The sequence below is a fragment of the Gymnoscopelus microlampas genome (assembly GCF_963454915.1).
Source record: "Gymnoscopelus microlampas genome assembly, chromosome: 14".
NCBI lineage: Eukaryota > Metazoa > Chordata > Actinopteri > Myctophiformes > Myctophidae > Gymnoscopelus > Gymnoscopelus microlampas.
This window is the reverse complement of record NC_139951.1, coordinates 31,480,614-31,502,387: the sequence shown is the minus strand read 5'-3', so window position 1 is coordinate 31,502,387 and position 21,774 is coordinate 31,480,614. Positions and strand designations below refer to the sequence as shown.

The 21,774-nt window shown below is 42.6% G+C and overlaps 1 protein-coding gene across 2 annotated transcripts in view; it reads left to right on the top strand.

Moving 5' to 3' along the window:
- Nucleotides 1-21,774, top strand: part of LOC311060701 (uncharacterized protein) — a 74,087-nt gene that overhangs the window by 36,623 nt on the left and 15,690 nt on the right. For both annotated transcript variants that reach the window (XM_084078994.1, XM_084078993.1), the window contains exons 10-11: nt 2,365-2,454; nt 18,767-18,810. In XM_084078994.1, the coding sequence (XP_083935120.1) occupies nt 2,365-2,454; nt 18,767-18,810 (134 nt within the window). The remainder of the gene's footprint in view (nt 1-2,364; nt 2,455-18,766; nt 18,811-21,774) is intronic.

The window sequence follows — 21,774 nt, the reverse complement described above, 5'->3', positions numbered from 1 at the left end:
AGAGAGAGAGAGGCTGATGATGTCTGTTGAAGATCATAAACTCTTGCCTTCTGTCATGAACCAAGCCAACACTAAGATCACTCGTTCACAAACCATTTACCAATAGAGAAATTGTATGTCTCCTCGCAAACGAAAACAGTGAAAGCAGCTGATCTACAAGCTCAGAAACACGTTGCTATCTGAAAAGTTTTGAGATTGTAGATCGGCTATTTTCAGAATGAAGTATGTCATACATTGAAAAAGCGTACTCTCAAATAAGCATTTCAGGTTATCTTTACCATTTGCACATGTATTCATTGATACAGTCATGTTGTTTGCAATTCAACTTAAATGAAGTCTGCATCAAGTGAGGCTTGAACTGGCGACCTTGAGATTGTGAGGCACTCATTTAAGGGAGACGCCATTGGACCAACAGACAAGGAACTGTGAAAAACGAGACCACACAGATGATACAGTTTCACGCAAATAGCTGAAAAATCCTGGGTTTAAGTGTTTTTCAAACTGCTCAAAATTGCGGACAATCTAAGGGCGGAGCTTACTGGTCAAAGCGATAGATGTGTTCCTTATGAGTCAAGGCACAAGTGTAAGCAAGTTTCACGACTTTCGGCCAAACGAGGCATGACTTTTGCCTGTTTAAAGTTTGCATTTTCAAAAAATTGCTATAGCGCCCCCCTTTGGCCAATTGGAGTGAGATTGGTTTCAGTGATATTTGGAATGACTCTCTACATTACTGCAACGTTTCAAAGAAATGTGAGTCTTGCATGTAGGTGTTAGGGGCAGATGAATAATTTTCATAAAACTGCAATAGTTAAAATCTATTTCCTCCTGGGATTTTTGAGTAATCTGCACGAAACATTTTACACATGAACTTAGGACCTTTGCCGACAAAACAAAAGCGGCGGATTTTCCATAAGTGAAAAAATGCAGAAGTTATGAGCCAATGGCTGTTTTTCATATAATTCAAAATGGTGGGCGATCTAAAGGTCAGAGGTCAAAAGTCAGACCACGAAAGTTGTCGGGCATGAAGAGACGCATGTGTGTATCAAAGTTTCATGGTTGTAGGTCAAACAGGGCATGAGTTGTACCTGTTCAAAGTTGCCACTTTCAATTGAGTGCTATAGCGCCACCCTTTGACGAATGAGTGTGAGAATTATTTCTTGATAGTTTTTCATGTGCATCTACCATATGGCCGAGTTTCGTAAAAATGGTTATGCATGGTTAAGCCAGAATTGCCAAAAACAAGTATTTTTCAAACTGCTCAAAATTGCGGACAATCTAAGGGCGGAGCTTACTGGTCAGCGATACATGTGTTCCTCATGAGTCAAGGCACAAGTGTAAGCAAGTTTCACTTTCGGCCAAACGAGGCATGACTTAAGCCTGTTTAAAGTTTGCATTTTCAAAGAATTGCTATAGCGCCCCCTTTGGCCAATTGGAGTAAGATTGGTTTCAGTGATATTTGGAATGACCCTGTACATTTCTGCAAAGTTTCAAAGAAATGTGAGTCTGCACGTATGTTTTAGGTGCAGATGAATAATTTTCATAAAACTGTAATAGTTAAAATCTATCTCCTCCTGGGATTTTTGAGCAATCTGCACGAAACGTTTAACACTTCAACTTTGGACCTCTGCCTACAAAAATTTCCAACGGATTTTCCATAAGTGAAAAAATGCAGAAGTTAGGAGCCAATGACTGTTTTTCATATAATTCAAAATGGTGGGAGATCTAAAGGTCAGAGGTCAAAAGTCAGAGGGTGAAAGTTGTTCTGCATGAGGAGACGCATATGTGTATCCAAGTTTCATGGCTGTAGGTCAAACAGGGCATGAGTTGTACCTGTTCAAAGTTGCCATTTTCAATTGAGTGCTATAGCGCCACCTTTGGACGAAAGATTGTGAGAATTATTTCTTGATAGTTTTTCATGACCATCTACCATATGGCCGAGTTTCGTAAAAAGCGACTGCACGGTTCAGCCAGAACTGCGAAAAGTGGCAGAAGAAGAAGTGACAGAATACTGCCAATAACAAAACAGGTCCAGAGCTGAGCTCTGGCCCCGTAATAAAACAGTAAAACACACACACACGCACACGCACACACACACACACACACACACACACACACACACACACACACACACACACACACACACACACACACAGAGAGATGTTAAAAAATATGAGCTAAGAAGAGATGAAAAAGACAAAAAAAAAGCAAGTCTAACTTCCTCAGGTACTGTACTGTATGTGAATCCTTAGTGTTAATGTAACTGATCAAAGGGAACCAAATAGACCCGTAAGGGCCAATTTGTTTGCATTTGGTTAATGACGGTATGAGATATTAGATGAGTTGAGTCCTTTGTGTTCTTTTCAGAACATCGGCAAGAGGATGTCATGCACACAGTTCATTGGGAACCTGGAAGGACTAAATGATGGCCAGGATTTTCCCAGAGATCAGCTCAAAGTGAGTCACATACTTTATATACTGTACACTGCACACACATATGCACGCACGCACGCACGCACGCACATTTCATTTCATTTCTATATCAGGTGGGAATATTTACCTAAGCGGTGTTGAATTGTGCATAAACACAAACACGCACGTGCGCGCATACACACACACACACACACACACACACACACACACACACACACACACACACACACACACACACACACACACACACACACACACACACACACACACACCTCACACCTCTGTTAAAAGAGACAATCAGCTGCTTGTGTTCCAGCACCGCATTGTCCCTTGCATCAGTGTTTGAGCACACAGTGGCTTGGCTCACGCTCAGCGCCAGCTGGCACACACACACACCTTGTCTCCAGGGGCCTCCAATCAGAGGCCTGCTTAGGTCTGCCACTTCCTGGTTTCACTTCGGCGAAGGCAAGGGTGGGAGACTAATTGTTGTGTTGTCTGGAGACAAGAGGAAGGAGACGCAACTCCCCCTCGGGCTCTCTGTTGCTCGGCCGCAACGCTATTAGATTAGGCTATCAGCATGGGCTATTAGCTTAACCCTGTTGAGTTCGCTTAGAATAGATCTGGGGCCATCAGACATTCGAGGTTGCGAGGCCCAGAGGCGAACGACTTGCGGAAATAACCCAATCAGCGGGGGTTGCCTGGCTTGTTGACGCACTCTTAACGATGATGCCGTTGATTAGTTTTATGTGCACGCATCGCCCCAGAACACAAGTCAACAAGTGTTAATGGGGTATCTATAATGCATGCAGGGAGCTATGGGCCAGTGTCCGTCCTTCTGCAGAACAGAATTAATTCTCAAATGAAAGACTTTGGTCGCTATTAAGATCCGGATCGCATCAGCCTGCATTTCATGGCTCTGTATGGCTATAAGCTGAGAGAGAGTGAGAGTGAGCATGAGAGTGAGAGAGAAACAGAGATTGAAGGAGGGACAGAGAGAGAAATAAATAGGTCCATTGACCCGGGGTAGCTGTTTTATTCATGTATTTTATAGATCTTGGAGCAGTTTTTAAAAATATGCTTTCCACCAACTCCCACTCTGTACTCTTTCTGTTGCAGATTGTCCATTCTCTTTTTTCACCCTCAAGCCACTGTCTTTCTATTCTCCAACTCTCTAAATGTTCTGCCTGCCCACTCCCACTTGATCCTTCTCTTGTCTCGACTGTTCAGCTCTCTCTCTCTCTCTCTCTCTCTCTCTCTCTCTCTCTCTCTCTCTCTCTTACCTTTCTCGTTCTCTCGCTGCACCTTTATCTTTGTCACACTGCGAAGCCTCTCTCACCTCCACCCACTCCGAGTAGCTCTCCTCTCATTTCCTTGTATCTCCTCTCGATGCCTCTCTCTTCATCCCCCTGTCTTTCTCTCCTGTCTAATCACTCATTTCCTGCTACCAAATGATTCACGCTATTTCTTCCATTCCATCATTTCCTCTGCTCATTTTCCTTCTTTCCCATTTCCATGTGTGTTTTCCTCTGGTTCGTTAAGTGTGTTAGCATGAGCCTGACAAGACAGACAGACACACACACACACACACACACACACACACACACACACACACACACACACACACACACACACACACACACACACACACACACAGACACACCCACACACAGACACACACATGTGTGCGTGCATGCACACACATACAGAACCCTTTCTAGGAGCCTCGGCTCTGACAGTACCATTATCACAATAAATTGTATATTCATCAGATGGTCTAGACCGTTTTCTTCAGGATTAGTCATTAAAAATGAGAATCTTCCTATTTTTTGTTTTTCTGTCAGGCTAAATTAGTTTTAACATGGTGTGACTGATGGTCCCAGTTTGCCTTACATTGCATTCTTTGCCATTTTTTTTATTTGTTACAGACATTGCTGTGTCAATGCTGAAACAATTTATTGCTCAGACCTGATCTGACACAAACAAGCATGTCGTCGCTGTCAGGCAGAAACCTTGCATCTCCATATTTCAACTTTAGTTTTTATATATAATATTTTTTGTAAATGAATGCCCTACTTTGTCGTACTTTGCTCTACATTGTTGTACTGTATCACAATGTGCTGTGAGCTTGTAGATCTACTAATTGTTCTATTTTTGAAACATTCAACGTTCTAACATTTTGAAAGTGAAAGTGGTTAATTCTGTCTGTGGGTTTTACTATAGACAAAAGTTTACATTTATTCTATGGCTCTTCACAAACCTTCCTGACACGACTCCCGACCAGTGTGGTCTTTCATGAGGTTCAAAGTGTTTCATTATCTGCAGCGGTTCGTGTATATCTCTGCTGTCCAGCCAGAAACTGCTAACTCCAAAACGCTCATTGTTCAGGAAACGCAAAAACAAAATATACGTTTTTCAGGAAATGAAGAAAACCTTATATTTTTAAAACAAAGCAATACTGCCTCATCAAAGTTGGTATAGTGACTTTATATATTGTCAGATACTTGCATGTGTCATTATATTATCAACACTTTAACCAAATCGCGGGTAAATCAACACTTTACCCAGCGCAAGTGGAGTTAGCAGTTTCAGACGAGCAGAAATCAAGCTGAAGTGGAGTTAGGTAATAATAATAATAATAATAATGGATTTTATTTATAACGCACTTTACATTTGCAAGAAATCTCAAAGTTAGGTGTCCAAACAACAGTAGCTCCACTCGCTGCTGAGGGAGAGGTTTCAAAAGGGTACAAATTCTCAAAAGCTAACAATGGATCTCCAAGCTCACAATGCATCACAACAACGTGTGAATTAATGCCCTGATGCTTCATGCCACTTATTATATAGGCCTACAATAATAAACAGGACTTTAAATATTACAATAACTTCTGCAAAGAGGTAGTAGAATAGCGCGACAGAAATGCTATGAACGCCTTTCTTCTTGTCGCATTGCTCTCCTCATTAAACACTTAATAGATTTTAGAAATATAATTACTTGTTTTCATAACATTAGCGTCAGTGCTAAGTTTGATAAACAGGTACACTGCATAGTTTTAACAGACTACGGGGAGCTTGTTTACGTGGTCCTCCTCCTCGTTCACTGTGCAACGCGCTCTACTCATGCTGTTGAAAAGCAGCGCTGTAGAGGAGAGGGGGGAGTTGTTTGTTTTTGACGGACAGTTTGAGGATCCAATGGAGTTGGGAGTTTTCGTCAGAGGCGCTTTTTAATACTTTTCATTGGTTCAAATGTTTTGATATTTTACACAGACCTAAAGGGTGTTCAATAGCCTTGATTTATGAAAAAAAAAACTGAAAATGGAGTTAGCTGGTCCTGGCTGGACACCGACGTTATACTGTATAATATATACATACATACTTTAGGCCTACACACACCAAAAGCACTTATGTTGCTATAATATCAGTGTTGCTCAAACTTTTTCAAGGACCCCCAAAATTATATGTATTTGGCCGCGGACCCCCATCTCAAAATATGTTGTTCCAGGGACCCCCCACCTTACAATAACTTACTTGTTTAATGTGTCACCCGTCTGTATACTGTAGTACAGTACTGTATATACAGTACTGTGTCTACATATGTTACAGGCATAATATATTATTTGAAAGTACATAATATAGAGCCCTGGCCCAAGGACGTGGACAATAAACAAAAGGATAAGAACAAAAATAAAAAACGAAATACAACACATTGCATTCAAAACTGTAGTTAATGTTGTATAGAATGCTCAAACTGATACACAATGTACAAATATATCTGTATACACGGCTATGCCTTATTGCACGTTCTATTCATCTAGACACTAAGCTGTCCCCAACCCCAACACACACTGCTGCTAAAGAAATTCCTCATGGGGCTTTATCTTTCTTACCCCTTTTAATATTATATTGAATATTTCTATTATCATATCATATCCAGTATTATTGTCATTGTTGTTGTCGTTGTGTTGCTGTGTCGTTGTGTTGCTGTTGGCACAGTCTTGCAGACCTCGCTACACTAGCATTCCGCTGCTTGTACGCTTATGAGTAGTGACAAATAATCCCTCTGGATTCTTGATTTGATCATGTTGATGTGGTCTACGTACAGTATGCGTTCATTCCGAACTGTATACGGACTGCTCTGATGCTGGAGCACACTAGTGCGGGGTGATTCTTTTGGGTTATTTAAGCCTTTGCCATATGTTGCAGCTTGACTCGGAGGGACAGTGAACACAGGAGGAGTGCTGCTGAACCCTCAAGCTAAAACACAAATCAGCTGCCTGGCAGTCTGGAAAGTAATGAGTGTGACTTGGCATCCCCATGGTACTTCGCTTTGCCTCTCTCTCTTGTCTCTCTTTCTTCAAATGTGTCTCTCTCCCTCCCCCCCTCTCTCTCTCTCTCTCTTCTTCATTTAGTCCCTCATTACTTAATCTTCTTATTTATTTCCCTCTGTCTCATTACCTCTGCCTCTCCCTCTGTCAAATATTCCTTCTTTTCCTCATCTCCATGCCTTTCTCTTTTTCTTTTCGATTATTCAATCTTACTTAATCTATTCTCTCTCTCTCTCTCTCTCTCTCTCTCTCTCTCTCTCTCTCTCTCTCTCTCTCTCTCTCTCTCTCTTCTCTCTCTCTCTCTCTCTCTCTCTCTCTTTCTCTCTCTCTCCAGAATAACTTCATATGATTAAACCCACTGATATTGTTCCCATTACCACCACAATAGAAGGACTTAGCATGCAGTAATCTCTGGAATAGGGTGTGCAGAGCTACTATGGAGCTGTGCTTTGCAACACACCATGCCACCCTGCCCATGTTCTTCATGCCACCTTAAGTTCTCAAATGCTTGTTCGCCTTTACTGTAATCTGATGATTTATGGCCGTGTGTTTTACAGTAATAGAGTCATGTACATGTAGACATGTAGCCTGCTTGCTGTATAACATTTTCAGCGACTGCCTTTTTATCTGCACATTACATTATGACCACAGCTGTAGATTTGCGTTTCAAATAAGGTCATCAAATAAGGTCACCTGTGTTCACTCATCCTGTTCACACGACTTGCTATGAGCTAACAATGTAGCCTGTAAAATCAATGTCATAGAGGTTTACTCTACCATAAAAACATGTACATGAATTATGCTTCCCACATAAAATTATTGGTAAAGCTGTGTTTCATGTGAGTTTGGCATTTTGATTTGATTTTGATTTGATAAACTTTATTTTGAACTTGCAGGTCAAATAAAACAAGAAATAACAATAACAATGAAAGCCACACTATCAAATGAAAAATGAAGTAAACAAAAACATTTAAAATGCGATCATTTATCATCCCCAACATGTTCAAAAAGGAGTAGGAAGAAGCAAAATGTAATTACTCCTACTCCCGACTTATTTAACATTCATAAATAATCCATATAAACTATTACATTTATGAAGTACGAAGTACGATGGTAACAAACAACATTACTGTAAGTACACATAATATTAATGTGCCCATCTAGAGCTGTAGTGTGTTTGCCACAATCAGTGTGTTCCCATTCTAGCTTTTCATAATGAGGTCATCAACTATGTACACTACTGGGGCCATTTCTTCCCCTAGTTACCCGTGCTATCACTCAGCAGAACTGTTCCAGGCTGAGTGGGCTTCACTTTTCCCCTCGCAGAAATGGAACGCCGTTGCTGTCGGGCAGAAAACCGTGTACGTCCAAAACCGTTACTTTTCAGGAAATTGTCAAAAGAACCTGTGTTCCAATGGATCCAGTGTAGTCATTATTTAGTCACTTTTCATTGGTTCAATATTTAGAAAACCCACAGACAGACTTGAACCAGTTTGAATTTCACTTTCAACATAGAAAATAGCAAAATAGCTGATCTACAAGCTGCGTTGTGAGCTTGTGGATCTGCTATTTTTGCTACTTTTTGTGACACTTTTGTTTGATGAAGTAATTAAGGTATTAATTTAGGAAAAAAACATAAAAAGTTTAAATATAAAGATACAAAGTTTCTTTCCCGACAGCTACGGTATGAAAGGACCACAGCTGGCCTGACAGTTAATTGCACTGGTCTTGCAGCTAATAACAAAAGAAGCCCCTGCCTTGTTCCATACGGTTTAAGTCATACTGTGTAACACGCATTTCAGTAGTATGCTTTAGCGACACCCCTTGTGGCTCCGTTGTTATTTGTGTTTGTCAATATGGAAGTCACGCTGAAAAAGGAATGCTGTAGCGTCCTAGCACCTGAAGATGTTTTGGACAAAGTCAGAAACGTGGAAAAATATACCAGTATAATAAGCCATTCTTATAGCCGTGCTGCTAACAGTGAAAAATAACTTTTGTTTGATTGAAAGTTACACACAATAACTTTAAGTGACACAGACTGCTTCAACTTTATTCTCTCATCACAGGTTTACAGGTCTAAAAAAGTGGGTGAAATTCTGTGCAGACTGCTGCACAGACTGTACAGAATAACCTGGTTTATCCAAACCCCATGGGAATTAAGTTTGTCCGGGAAAGTGAAATGTTCAGATGACTGAAACATAATACATAAAATGTTTAATCAATGCAAATCATAATCAGAAATAAGAAGATTTGCTATTTGCAAAAGAAAACAAGACCTTGTGACTAAATAATAACTATATTGGATCCAATTGGAACACATGTTAATTTTCCATTTCCTGAAAAGTAACAGTTTTGGACATACAAGGTTTCCACCCTAAGGCGATGATATTCAAAAGCGTTGTTAGAAAATAATAATCTTCTAAGATTCATTAGAAACAAACACTTGACTATCTGATGCTGCTTCAATACTGTCCTGTCGCATCACCTTCAGCAGGGAGCCATAATGTTTTCAATACACAGTTTTTGATTTACGTGTGTGAACCTAGCTGCTAAAACAATATACTCGGTATGTTTGACTGGTAAGGTCGAACAAACAGAGTCGGAGTGAGGCTTGGATAAACAGGCTTATTCAGTATTCAGGCTGAGTGTGTTTATAGTTGTGTTAAGGATCCTGTATAAATCAATGTGTAGAGTTTGACGTTGACACTGCCATGTATAGAGGCCAACTTTGATAACAAAAAAAAAAAATGTAGTCATTATACTGTAAAACATTTTGGATAAGAGCATCTGGAAAATGGCATAAGTTATGTTACTAATAATACACTATTTGGACAGAATATTGTCATTTTTGTGGTAACAGCGCAAGCCAGCTTTTAAGCCTACAGTATGAGAAAAGTGCAACATTTCTTCTCCCCCTTGTCATTTTGAATAAAAACATAGAAGCTGCTGCTATTGTTATCTCAGTATCCCATATCATTTGAATTTTTGGCCCAAGCTGGTGAATTGCTGCAAACCTCATTGTCATGCTCTCTCTCTCGCTCTCTCTCTCTCTCTCTCTCTCTCTCTCTCTCTCTCTCTCTCTCTCTCTCTCTCTCTCTCTGCTTCTTGCACAGCTTGAAGTGTAAGCTAATGATGCGCTGAAGTAGGTTACCAGCCCACATGACACCAAGAGAACAAATTCTGCTGAAATGAAAATGTAGTACAGCTCAATCACACATGTGAGCCACACCCCCAAACAGTAATTAAGCGTATTGATGTTATTGGTTGTGCTGAGGGATGGGCTGGCGCACTGGGAGGAAAGATGGAGGATTTTAGTCAATTCATTCACTTTTGTGAAATGGAGGAGAATACGTGAGCTTTTGCGTTTGTCCCCGATGTTGACCAAGTCCGACCACAAACATGTCAAAAAAATGTTGGCCCTAGAGCATAGCCGGCTCCGTGCTGATATGTGTGGTGCCAGCACTCACCAGCCTGTCTGGGCACAGACAACCAGGTCATGCCTGAAAAAGGAGAGAGAGAGTGAGGGGGGGGGGGGTAGAGACACACTACGCTACACTTCACTACACTAAAGCACTTTTGTCTCTAAAATAATAACACTGAGCACAATAAAGCATACTTTTACTATGTGCAAAGACCAGAGCAAATCATGAAAACGTTATTTCACATATTAATTAAAAATAAACTCCCATATGTAGAGACAGAGAGAAGGATCTAAACAGAGAGAGGAGACAGACAGACAGAGTGGAGAAGGGTGTGGATGCTGAGGTCAACAGAGACCTGTGCTCCCCTTGCTCCCCAAGCTGTCTCAGTGCGTAACATGAGGGAAGGAGAGAGCGAGAGAAAGACAAGAACGCAAACACGTAGCTGGCCTGGGGAGCCTTACTCAGAGACTGGGAGAGGGAAAGAGAAAGAGATGGAAAGAAAGACAGACAGAATCCCGAAGAGAGGGAGTTTATTTTAAACCCTTTCTCTTTAAAGAGGGAAGAAGCGTGACTTCTGGAAAGTGTGAGGAAGGGAGGGGAATATACAGTAGAGACTGACTGATAAAGACAGACTGAAAGTGATTGAATCCAGTGACAGGGCTTTCTTATCTTCAGCACTGTCTGCTACTGAACCTCTTGGCTAATTTCTACTTGTTATATAGCCGTGTCACTCTTTGGAAATAACTTGTTTTCCAACCTTCTCAGTTGGAGATCAGTTAATTTAGTTAAGTACTGTTAAGTACTCTGGTGAGTGACCACATTGACCCCCTCCAGTTTGTGTACCAGGCGGACATGGGGGTTGAGGACGCAATCATCTACCTGCTGAACAGGGCCTACCCCCAAAATCAAACTTACTTGAATAATTGGAATACATGTTAGCTAAACAAAACGGCATCATTAATAAGTCACAAAGATTATTTTATATATATTTTCCTAGACATAAAACCCCCCCACAAAATAGAACAGCCTACTAGAATAGGCCTACTGTACAGAATCTGAAATTATATGTACGGGCAAGGTGCCCAGGTGCGTTTGCGAATGATTCACTTCATGCTGAAGCTGAATCCCCTTGCTACGTCTGTGTATGTTAGCCTCATATGACGTAATTGTCATCACCAGCTCATGTCTGCACAGACGTCTGTGTGCCTCTGAGATGTTATGACTGCACGTACGTACATTTGAAGAGAGGTTGTGTGAGGAGACTTGTCACTACCCGCATCTTTATTATTAATTTGTCATTAAAAGCCTGTAAAGACAAACCAATGGGCTTGCTGTTACTGTTAGAAGAGATGGAAGTGTGTGCAGGCAGGCCTGTCTCACAGGCTACACTGCTAGTGATAAGTGTAGTATAGCGTAGCGTAGTGTAGTGCACATGTGTGGAATGCATGCATGTCGGCCAACACCAAATTGATAGAACTTCATATGCGGCAAGTACAATCAGGCCTTTAGATTTCAAAAGCCTAGAGTCAATGCTGCACCATACCCCCAACTGGAAAGCTGAAGGGGGAAAAGCCATGGGGTCACCAAAATCAGCAGGCTGCTTCCTGAAATCTGCCTATTATGAGATATCTTGTGTGAAAAGTTGATACCTTTGGCCTGAGGCTGGTGCTAGAGTATAGGTCATGGAGTCACTAAAATAGTTAAAGGGATAGTTCACCCAAAACATTACTTATGTTCTATCAATTACACACCCCATGAAGCCTTCAATTCATGGAGATTGCTTTGTTTTTGTCGCATTTCTAAGCCAATAACTTTATAATCGGCGGAAAGATGCTAATGTCTCCAGTAGGAGACTCAAAGTTGACACTTTGTGTCTCCTACCGGAGCAGGTAGGAGACACGGTAGGCAGGTAGGAGACACATGGTAGGAGTTGCCTCCTACCATGGCAGCTCCATCTGTGCACCACTTTGGCGGTGGGTGGACAACACGGACCAACACAGCCATTCTTATAGCCGTGCTGCTAACATAAATTGATGGGCCTGATGGTTTGTAGACCACAAACCATCAGGCCCATCAATTTCTGGACTGTGTGAGTGACACTCTCATTAAATCTGCTGTCAGAGCACTTTGGGTTTTCTTTGGGTCGTTCCTGTTCCCCATTATTTAGTCAATATTTCTGTTTGACAAATCTCCTCAGGGGGGGTTAATTCTACTTCATCCATCTTCTAAACCCAGGGATGTGGCAGGTGCTCTATCTTATCTCTTCTCTTTTCATACACTCAATTTGTTGTCATTCAACAATACATGAAATGCATAATTGACCGAATTGTCGTTCCACTGGCTTACTATAATCTAAAACTACTCCTAGTTAAAAGAATGCTGAAGTACTACAATACTAAAATCATCACTAATAAATAAAAGGTATTAGTTGTCTATCAGTGATGAGAGAATGTAAAGGGAACACTGGGTTTAGTGATAAGAAATTGTATACAAATGAGTCAGTGTGTTTGTCATACAAGAGTGTCGAAGGTAGCGTATACACTGACTGACTGTGATCAGTGCATACCGGTATACAGTCCAATTTCATTTTAAGAGCAATGGCCGTGGCTCATACGCTCTTAAGAATTCATTAAAGCTAAAAACCCTAATCATCAGTGGCACTCAAGCGCAGACCAAAGGAACAGGGCAAATTTAGTTTGAGAAATGATGCTGGTGCATTTTTTATTTATTTATTTATTTTTGTAATGTTTTATTCATAGTTGAATAGCAGTCCTGCTGAATGCAAAATGCACAGTTGTTTGTCACGTTCCTTGGCGGGTTGTTGCTTTGTTCATGAAGTAGTGCTGAAGTGTGTGTGTGTGTGTGTGTGTGTCTGTGTTTGTGTGTGTGTGTGTGTGTGTGTGTGTGTGTGTGTACGCGTGTGTGTACGCGTGTGTGTACGTGTGTGTGTGTGTGTGTGTGTGTGTGTGTGTGTGTGTGTGTGTGTGTGTGTGTGTGTGTGTGTGTGTGTGTGTGTGTGTGTGTGTGTGTGTGTGTGTTTTGTGTGTGTTTGCGTGTGCATGTGCATAAAGTACACAAATTTACATACACGCACACACATCCATTCTTGCTGATTCTTCCCATCTCACGCTCTTCTCACGATAGGCTCTCCCATCTCAATATGAAGACAGCCACTGAATGCTAATTGGCATTCAAAGTATATTTTAAAAAGCGTGTTTGTGTGTGGCCAAGTGCGTGTGCACACACTTTTGTGTCCACGTCAGCATGTGTCTATGTATGTGTTCATGGTGAAAGCAGTTGGTAGACTGTGATTCGCTGCCGAGTGACTGAAGGAGGGAGGGAGGTACGCATTGACGGAGTGAGCGAGCGCGCGAGAGAGAGAGAGAGAGAGAGAGAGAGAGAGAGAGAGCACCGTCCCTATCAGCTTCATTTCTCACTGCAATTCAGCCAGCCTGCTCTCTCCTCTCCTCTCCTTTCCCTTTTCCGCAGCAGCAGACAGAAAAGCTAGAAAAAGCACTGGGTCGAGGGACAAAGAAAATCATCAACGAACAAGCGGAAAAGAGAACGAAACAAGCCTTGAAATACATCAGCGGGGGACTGGCTTTATCCCTCCACTCACGTCCACCCACACCCACAGTGCAGTGCAATGGGAAGGGATTTTAAAACCGGTGAAAAGGGATGATCAAGAGAAGCGCCGGTGGAGAGCTACTGAAAGAAGTACACCTCAGTGGGTACGGGCGGGGGGAGAAGAAGAAGGACTAAACGTTGACGAGGGACCGGTCCACTTAGACAGAGGACAGCAGGAAGAAGTGATGGACTTATTTCTGTAAAGAAGAAGTGGTGATCTGACAGCCATCATCACTGTGACTGACTGACTGACTGACTGACTGACTGACTGACTGACTGACTGACTGACTGACTGGTATCCATTTTAAAAGCAGAAGCAACAGGATTGCTGGTTGCTCTTTGTTGAGCCAGACTGAATTCCAGCTTCTTAACCTCGACACCTGTGTTGTGTGCTGACTGTGCTCGTTCATTTATCTCCCCGCCACCCGCAAATGCTTGCTGGGCTTCTCTTCATTTCTGCGTTTGTGACGAATTAATTTTGTTTATAGCAACGGCTAGTGATGTGAGAGTACTCTTTGGAGTCCCTGCTCCCTAAGTAGCAAACTGGTCATCCCTCCTTCAATTTTCTCTCTTTCTCTCTCTCTCTCTCACTATCTGTCCCCCCACTGCGTGTGTTCATGTGGTTTTTGGGCTCATGCCAAAGAGCCTTGAATTGGCCAGTGCCTTTTTGTGGATCCTAATTTCCGCCCTCTGCACCCAACTGGCTCACGTCGGACGTCTGTTTACACCTCTCTGCAAGTACAGGTTATCATCTGTGAGCTTGCTGTCAGCCCGTGTCCCTGTGTGTGTGTATGCTTTACATCTCTGTGTAGCCACTGGTTATCACAAAAAAAGTTGCCAGCTGGAAAGGTGCCACCTCAGGAGTAACTGAGGGCAGAGAGAGAAACGCCTGACCACTTCACTAACAACAAGGAAGGAAGTGCTGAAAGCAGGAAGTGCCGTTTTCAGAGCCCATGTCTTTAGAGTGTAGGTCTATAGAACACCTGTGCCTTCACACTGGAAGAAGAAGCCTCTGGATTTAACCTGAAACAGAGAGGAAATAATCACCACCAACAGCATTGATTGACTCACGGAAGAGAGCCCGAAAAACAACAGCCTAAATCAGCAACGCCGTGACGTCGAGTCTCAGTGAAGCAGTGGCCGTCATTTCTGCGCATGTATAATACATGTCCGTCAGATCAATTATTCAGAGGCGAGTGTGCACTCTGGTGCTGATGCCCGGAGGGTGTTGATCGGGACATTCAGGAGGGTCAGTGCAGGTTTGTTGCCTGCTGACAGTCCTGTGGCACCACTGACTGACCAACTGGTTGACTGGCTGGACAGATGATTTCCTGGTAACTCAACAGTCACTCAACAGCTGTTTTCTGTGACAGTACGAGCACTCCCATTGCTGTCTGCTGGTCAACCACTTCAACGCTGAAGCTTCTCTTAACTATGACCTGGGAACTGTGTGGGGAAGAGTGTCAGCCATTGGAGAGCACCCAAGTTAGATTAACTGCCTTTTTGCCACACAATTTTTCTTATTGGATAAAGCAGCATTTTTGTTGTGGTCATTTTACACCACTGCACAACATTTGCAGGAAGTGAAAACACTGAGGCTGTATCTTTGGTGGACTGTGAATGAAGTGAGTGTCCAATAATAGTCCAAAGAGATAGAGCATACTTCTGTTGTGTCTACGTACTGTAGAATCCTCTCCTACCATGATCGGCGTTAACAGCCTGCACTCGTCTGGCCGCCTTCGTTCACGCTCCCTCTGCTCTGTGCGCTACGGACGGGAATTCCGGATGATGGACCCCTTCCGGTATCCCAGAACCCCGCGCTCCCGCTCGCTCAAGCCTCTGGTGTTCCCAGACTTGCTGGGCAAGGCCACGGATGGACAGAACCACCCACAGGCCGTTAAGAGGAGGAAGGTAAAATATGCAGAAGAATACAAATCATAATGGAATCCAACTGAATTGGGAATTTCAAACCCTGAGAATTGTTTTAAATTGTTTCATCATTCATCATAGCTTATAGAAAAACAGCTGCTGACAGGGAACTGTCAATACTATCGTACATAATCTCCCAAACCCAGAGACAAATAGATTTTCACCACTTGGATTCTAGGTCAATATGACATCCAGCACGTTATTGACCTGATGGGCTGCTGTCCTTCAAAAGCTGATTTGTTGATTTTTGAAGATGGTCGATTGGTTTTTGCATTATGAACATTTGCATTTAGAACACTAATGTTTGGTGCTCACCCCTTCCTAGATTAAATGGCCGTTTAGTGTGGTCTGCTGGCAAGCCATGTCATTAAGCTGTTGCTGGATTTAGACACCATAAAAATGTCTTGTATAGACTATTGTATTGTGCATATTAATTTGTGAGTTACCATAATGGGATTGGTGGAGCCGATTAGGCCAAACACAACTTAGCATGTTTTCTGTAAGTCCTCCCCTCAAGGCTATTGGCCCACATTTGCTGTGCTTTGTGTGACGGCGATAAAGCTTGCAGGTGGAGGTAAAAAATATATACATCCTTGTCTCAATGAGGCCCGAGGCCAAATTAGTTTGATTGATGCTGCGATACGAACACCTCCTCCCTCTCTCTATCTCTCTGTCTGTCCCTCTGTCACCAGCCCTCGTTCCTCTAGCTTCCTGTTTTAGTTAGATTTGAGCTGGATTTTGATCTTGTTCATTAGGTTTTAAGAGGTCAAATCTGGCTCAAGTGAAGAATAAATGCCATCTTGTCAGATAAGCTCAGATGGCTGTGAGATGTATTAATTCATGCAGTACATGCACAGATGAGACTTGCCTCTTGTAAGTAAAGATCACTCTTCATTGTGTATCATGAAAACAAAAACAATATGGTCCATTTCAGTGTCTTTGTTCGGAACGCAACATTAAGTAGGCTAGGTACAGGCTAGACTCCTAGCTTATTAGTGTATGTTGTTTTAGTGGATTCTGAGAGATTTCTTTATTTCCACTGCCTGTAGCCAGAGTCCATGGCCTTTCCAGCTCCGGCCGATCAATACACATTTTATGCCTACAAATGATCATTGTGAAGATTTGACGTCAAGCTGATTTGTGCTACAACATAAAGGACTTGTCAAAAGCCTTCCCTTCTTTAACCACTTAAGCCTTATATACTATATACTTTGTCATATGATGAATAGAGACAATAACTGGCCTACAAGCTCACAATGCATCGCAATGGATGCATTGTGAGGTGCGTGTATATATATATATATATATATATGAAAGAACATTTGTGAAAGTTTTCTCCTGTAATTACATGACTGTACGTGTCTGGTCTCCTGGGAACTGGTATCTATTCTGTCTTGACGGTTAATATTCATGAACAGCCGAGCTGGGAACACTTTAGCTTTTACAGAAACATTTTGAGCTATAAATTCCGCACAGGCTGGATATGAATATTCACGATGCTCTGGTGTTCAACTGTTTTGGATTAGTCCCACTTTCTGAGAGAACTTTGTAAATGTAACTAGATTAGTCACACTGCGTCCGAGCCATTATGAATCCAAATGTAACTTGACTCTGGAAAAGAACATCTCAATGCAAAATCATAGCATCGCATTTAGAACACGTGAAGAGGCAGAAGAGAAGTGTGAACCATCTGCGTTAGTTCCTTAACAGCGTCATAAGGAAGAGAGCAGTTTTGATTGGGGGCGAGGCTTCTCTCCCCAGATGGCTGTTTGTGGTCACAGTAATAGAGATAGACTCACACTGTACAATATGAAGCGTTTCTAACCAACATTAGCAGTGAATGGGATGGTGAGGCACAAGCCCCCAGTGTCCTCTCCATCACCTCTGATGTCATGGTTGTCTGTCAAGGCTCTTCCCCCGTCTTGATCTGTATCGGGACACCCCCCCCCCCCCCATCGTCTGATGGCTTAATGCTCTCCTCTCCTCTCCACTCCCTCCACCCTCCTTCCCCTCCAGCATCACCCCCACAGACCTGTAGCTTTATCTGCTAAGCGGCCAGGCGCTGTATCGCATTCAACCAGCACAGATTGGAGCAAGAAGCGTCTAGATGGCTTGGCTTGTCATTACAGATTTTGTGGTGGTTGAAGCCTTAACGTGCCGTGTCTCCCAAGCCTGTTGCAGCTCTCAGCATAGGACAGAGCAGCAGAGATGCCAAATGGCTGGGCTTCTTCATCATATCACCCTTTCCCCTTTTTTTCCCTGAGGCTTCTGTTTCACTGGACATTGTCACTGGGAAACTGTACTCATACATAGTGTGCACAGTACAATCTAAAGTGTTAATTTCACTCTGACAGTATAATTCTGAATACAAAATGTACAATTGAACACTGAGGATTTTATTTTACCATGTACTTGCAGGTGGTACGGCTACCTCGCTAGCAGTGATAGTCATCTGTTTGTACACCCCTTTAGAATTACAAAGTTAGTTGAGTTCTCACCTGTTTTACAGTGCTGTGATAGCAAAGACAGGCACACATCATGTACAATGTATCATGACAAGCAAGCAAAACAGAGATTGGTTTCACAGATGAGAATAATATGCGGCTTGGATAGGAGCGGAAGAGTGTGACGAGCATTTAGTTCTCATCTGATTGTTTGTTTAGTTCAGTTTAGTTTTCACCATTGTACTGATGCTGAAATGTGGTTTTGCCTCATTGAGTCTACTGCAGAGTCACAATTATTTATTGGTCGATTTATTGATTTGTTTATCCATTGATTGTCTGTCCGATAGTAGTTGTCACTGTGAAAGTGATGGATTGTAGGCTGACGTATTGGCTGATTGATGGATTGATTGGATGAGAAAATGAAGATGGTAAATTGAGATTAAAGTTGTTGCACATAGATTGAACGCCACAATTGACACTCCCTCCCCCTTCTGCCGTTCAATTAATACAAATCACCTTGTGAGGCTACGTGAATCTGTTGGCTTTTTGTCACTGTCATCAAACGACATGTCCTTCTGGTTTATCTCCGCAGGCCCTGTACAACTCAATCAAGAATCAGAAAATGCAGTGGACAATGTGAGTATCTCCTTAACATCGGGATGATATCAAGGGTCAATAGATTAAAAAAATCACTTAAACCTGTGCACAAACACACACACACACACACACACACACACACACACACACACACACACACACACACACACACACACACACACACACACACACACACACACACACACACACACAGGCTATAGTTTTCTCCCTTCTTTCTTGTGTCCTTATCTCTCACATTCACACGTGGCGGTCAAACACACACACACACACACACACACACACACACGCACACACACACACACACACACACACACACACACACACACACACACACACACACACACACACACACACACACACACAGCACACACACACACACACACACACACACACACACACAGCACAGCGCAGCACACCACACAAGCAGTGTCTGTTGAAGGGCACAGATGTATAGCATGAAGGATATTGATTAGCTTGTTAGCGTCCTTATTAATGACGTTGAGTGTTGTCTGGCTTGTGATGGTAACATTACTGTGTCAAGGGTGTCTATTCTGGATGGAGGATCCGCACTGCCTGCGAGATGCCAATTAAGTCACTGGCTTTCCAAGCTTTGTTGCCATAGTTACGTCACCATGGTTACGAGTCGTTGCTACCGCATCGGCTCCTGCCTCCCTGGATTCTCTCGCTAGTGCAAACACTCAGACACACGCATGCACGCACGCAAACACACACGCACACATTCACACTCGCACACACACACAAGCGCGCACGCACGTGCACGCGCGCACACCCAGCCCTGAAAGTGTACACATACACACATACAGCCCATACAAGCACATACAGTACTGTATGCACACACATTCACACAATCCACAATCATCAAAGTTCACATAGACACAAATGTACATACACAAACTAACACATACTGTAGAATGTGCATACAGCATATGTCACCTCCCCACATGGACACATCGAAAACAAGAGAAGAAAGCCAGGTAAATAGAGCCAGAGAGAGAGAGAGAGAGAGAGAGAGAGAGAGAGAAAGAAAGAGACCTCTACACAGCAAGATCCTGAGCATTGGTTTTGTTAAACTAACCCTCAGGATATTACTGTGCATACCTGCATTCCAGTACAATGGTGTGACCACAGCCTCCCACTACTTCACCCAAAAATAGAAGCAGCGCCCCCAGAGCAGGTGGGGGGGGGGGGGGGGGGGAGAATAAAAGTACTGGTTGGAGGAGCGGATCGAGGACGGGATATTCAGAGAGAGAGGGAGGCGATCCACTTCAAACTGAAGTAATAACAGCTATTCAAACACTGCCGTCGTGAACACAACCACGCATCACATACACAAGATCGCTGAATAGAACCACGCACACCACATACACAAGAACCCTGAACACAACAACACACCACATACATACACAAGAACCCTGAACACAACCACACACCACATACTGTACACAAGAACCCTGAACACAACCACACACCACATACTGTACACAAGAACCCTGAACACAACCACACACCACATTGATTGATTGATTGATTGATTGAATACTTTATTAGTCAGAAATGTAAATAGTACGAGGTGCAGTTGGAGATTAAGGCTAAAAGGATAACGCAAAAAAAGTCCTGGGGACTTGTTTCCATTGTGGTCCTATGTATTCAATTCATCAACATAGCATAAAAAATAACACAATAATACGTGTCATCAACAAATAAAAAACACTATATGTACAAAGGAGAAAAGGAAAAAAGGGTGAGCAGTGAATGACACCTCCTTTCTATGGGAAATTGCATTTACCTCCCCTTGTGGTCTCCTGATACATAGCTTTTCAGGCTTGTTTTGAAAGAAACATACTGTATTGTACACAAGAACCCTGAACACAACCACGCACCATATACTATACACAAGAACCCTGCAACCCTGTCGTAAGAAAAAATTAAGACACGCAAACAACTTCCCCATCAAATATATCTGTTGAAATACACTAGGGGAAATGAACCCTGACATAGAAATCTCTCTCTATTTCTCTCTCTCTCAACAAGCTGTACAAAAGAACCAGCCAGGGCCCAAATCTGTCAATTTTGTCAAGAGACAAATTAGTGAGCATGCAGCACAGAAATTGAAAGGGAGACTTACAGATTTGGAATCTTGGGTCTATGCGAGTTGCTTGTTTTTGCTTGTCTTTTTCTTTTTTTGTGGTATCTATGCTGCCAATGCTGGCATAGTTTGCGTTTCCAGCATTTACTTCATTGGAAGGAATTTCTTTTTTTTTAGATTAATTCCACCCTTGTTTTCTATGCCTATGGTATCTCCGCGTTTAAAATATTTAGGCAAAAAGGTCGACATTGTTGCTTTTAATGGAATTTGACTGTCAGTCTGTCTGTCTGTCTGTCTGTCTGTCTGTCTGTCTGTCTGTTTGTTTGTCTGTATAGGCCTACTCTGATGAAAAACATAGTGATAGATGTTATTTCACACCCCCACAGAGACATTCTGGCCATTTTCCCCGGTGCAGTTGAATGCACCCACATGTTCTGCACTCTCTATGTACAGTACACACACACGCCACATGCGCGCTCGCATACACACACGCACAAACACACACACACACACACACACACACACACACACACACACACACACACACACACACATGACCACATGCTTTCTGAGGATGGAGAAGAGCTCTGGGGGTTCAAAAAGAAAGAGAGAGAGAGAGAGAGAGAGAGAGAGAGAGAGAGAGAGAGAGAGAGAGAGAGAGAGAGAGAGAGAGAGAGGGGGGTGATGGCCATTGTACAACCCTTCCTTCCATATGAGACGGAGAGACTTGACAAGTCAGTGATACAGCCAGATGCTGAAACATAATAATGGAAGGACAGTTTGAGAGAGATTGAAAAAGGAACAGAGAGATCAACATGAAGAATAGAGAGGCGTACAGCATGCGGATTGAGCGAGAGCTACTCCCATCTGCTCTA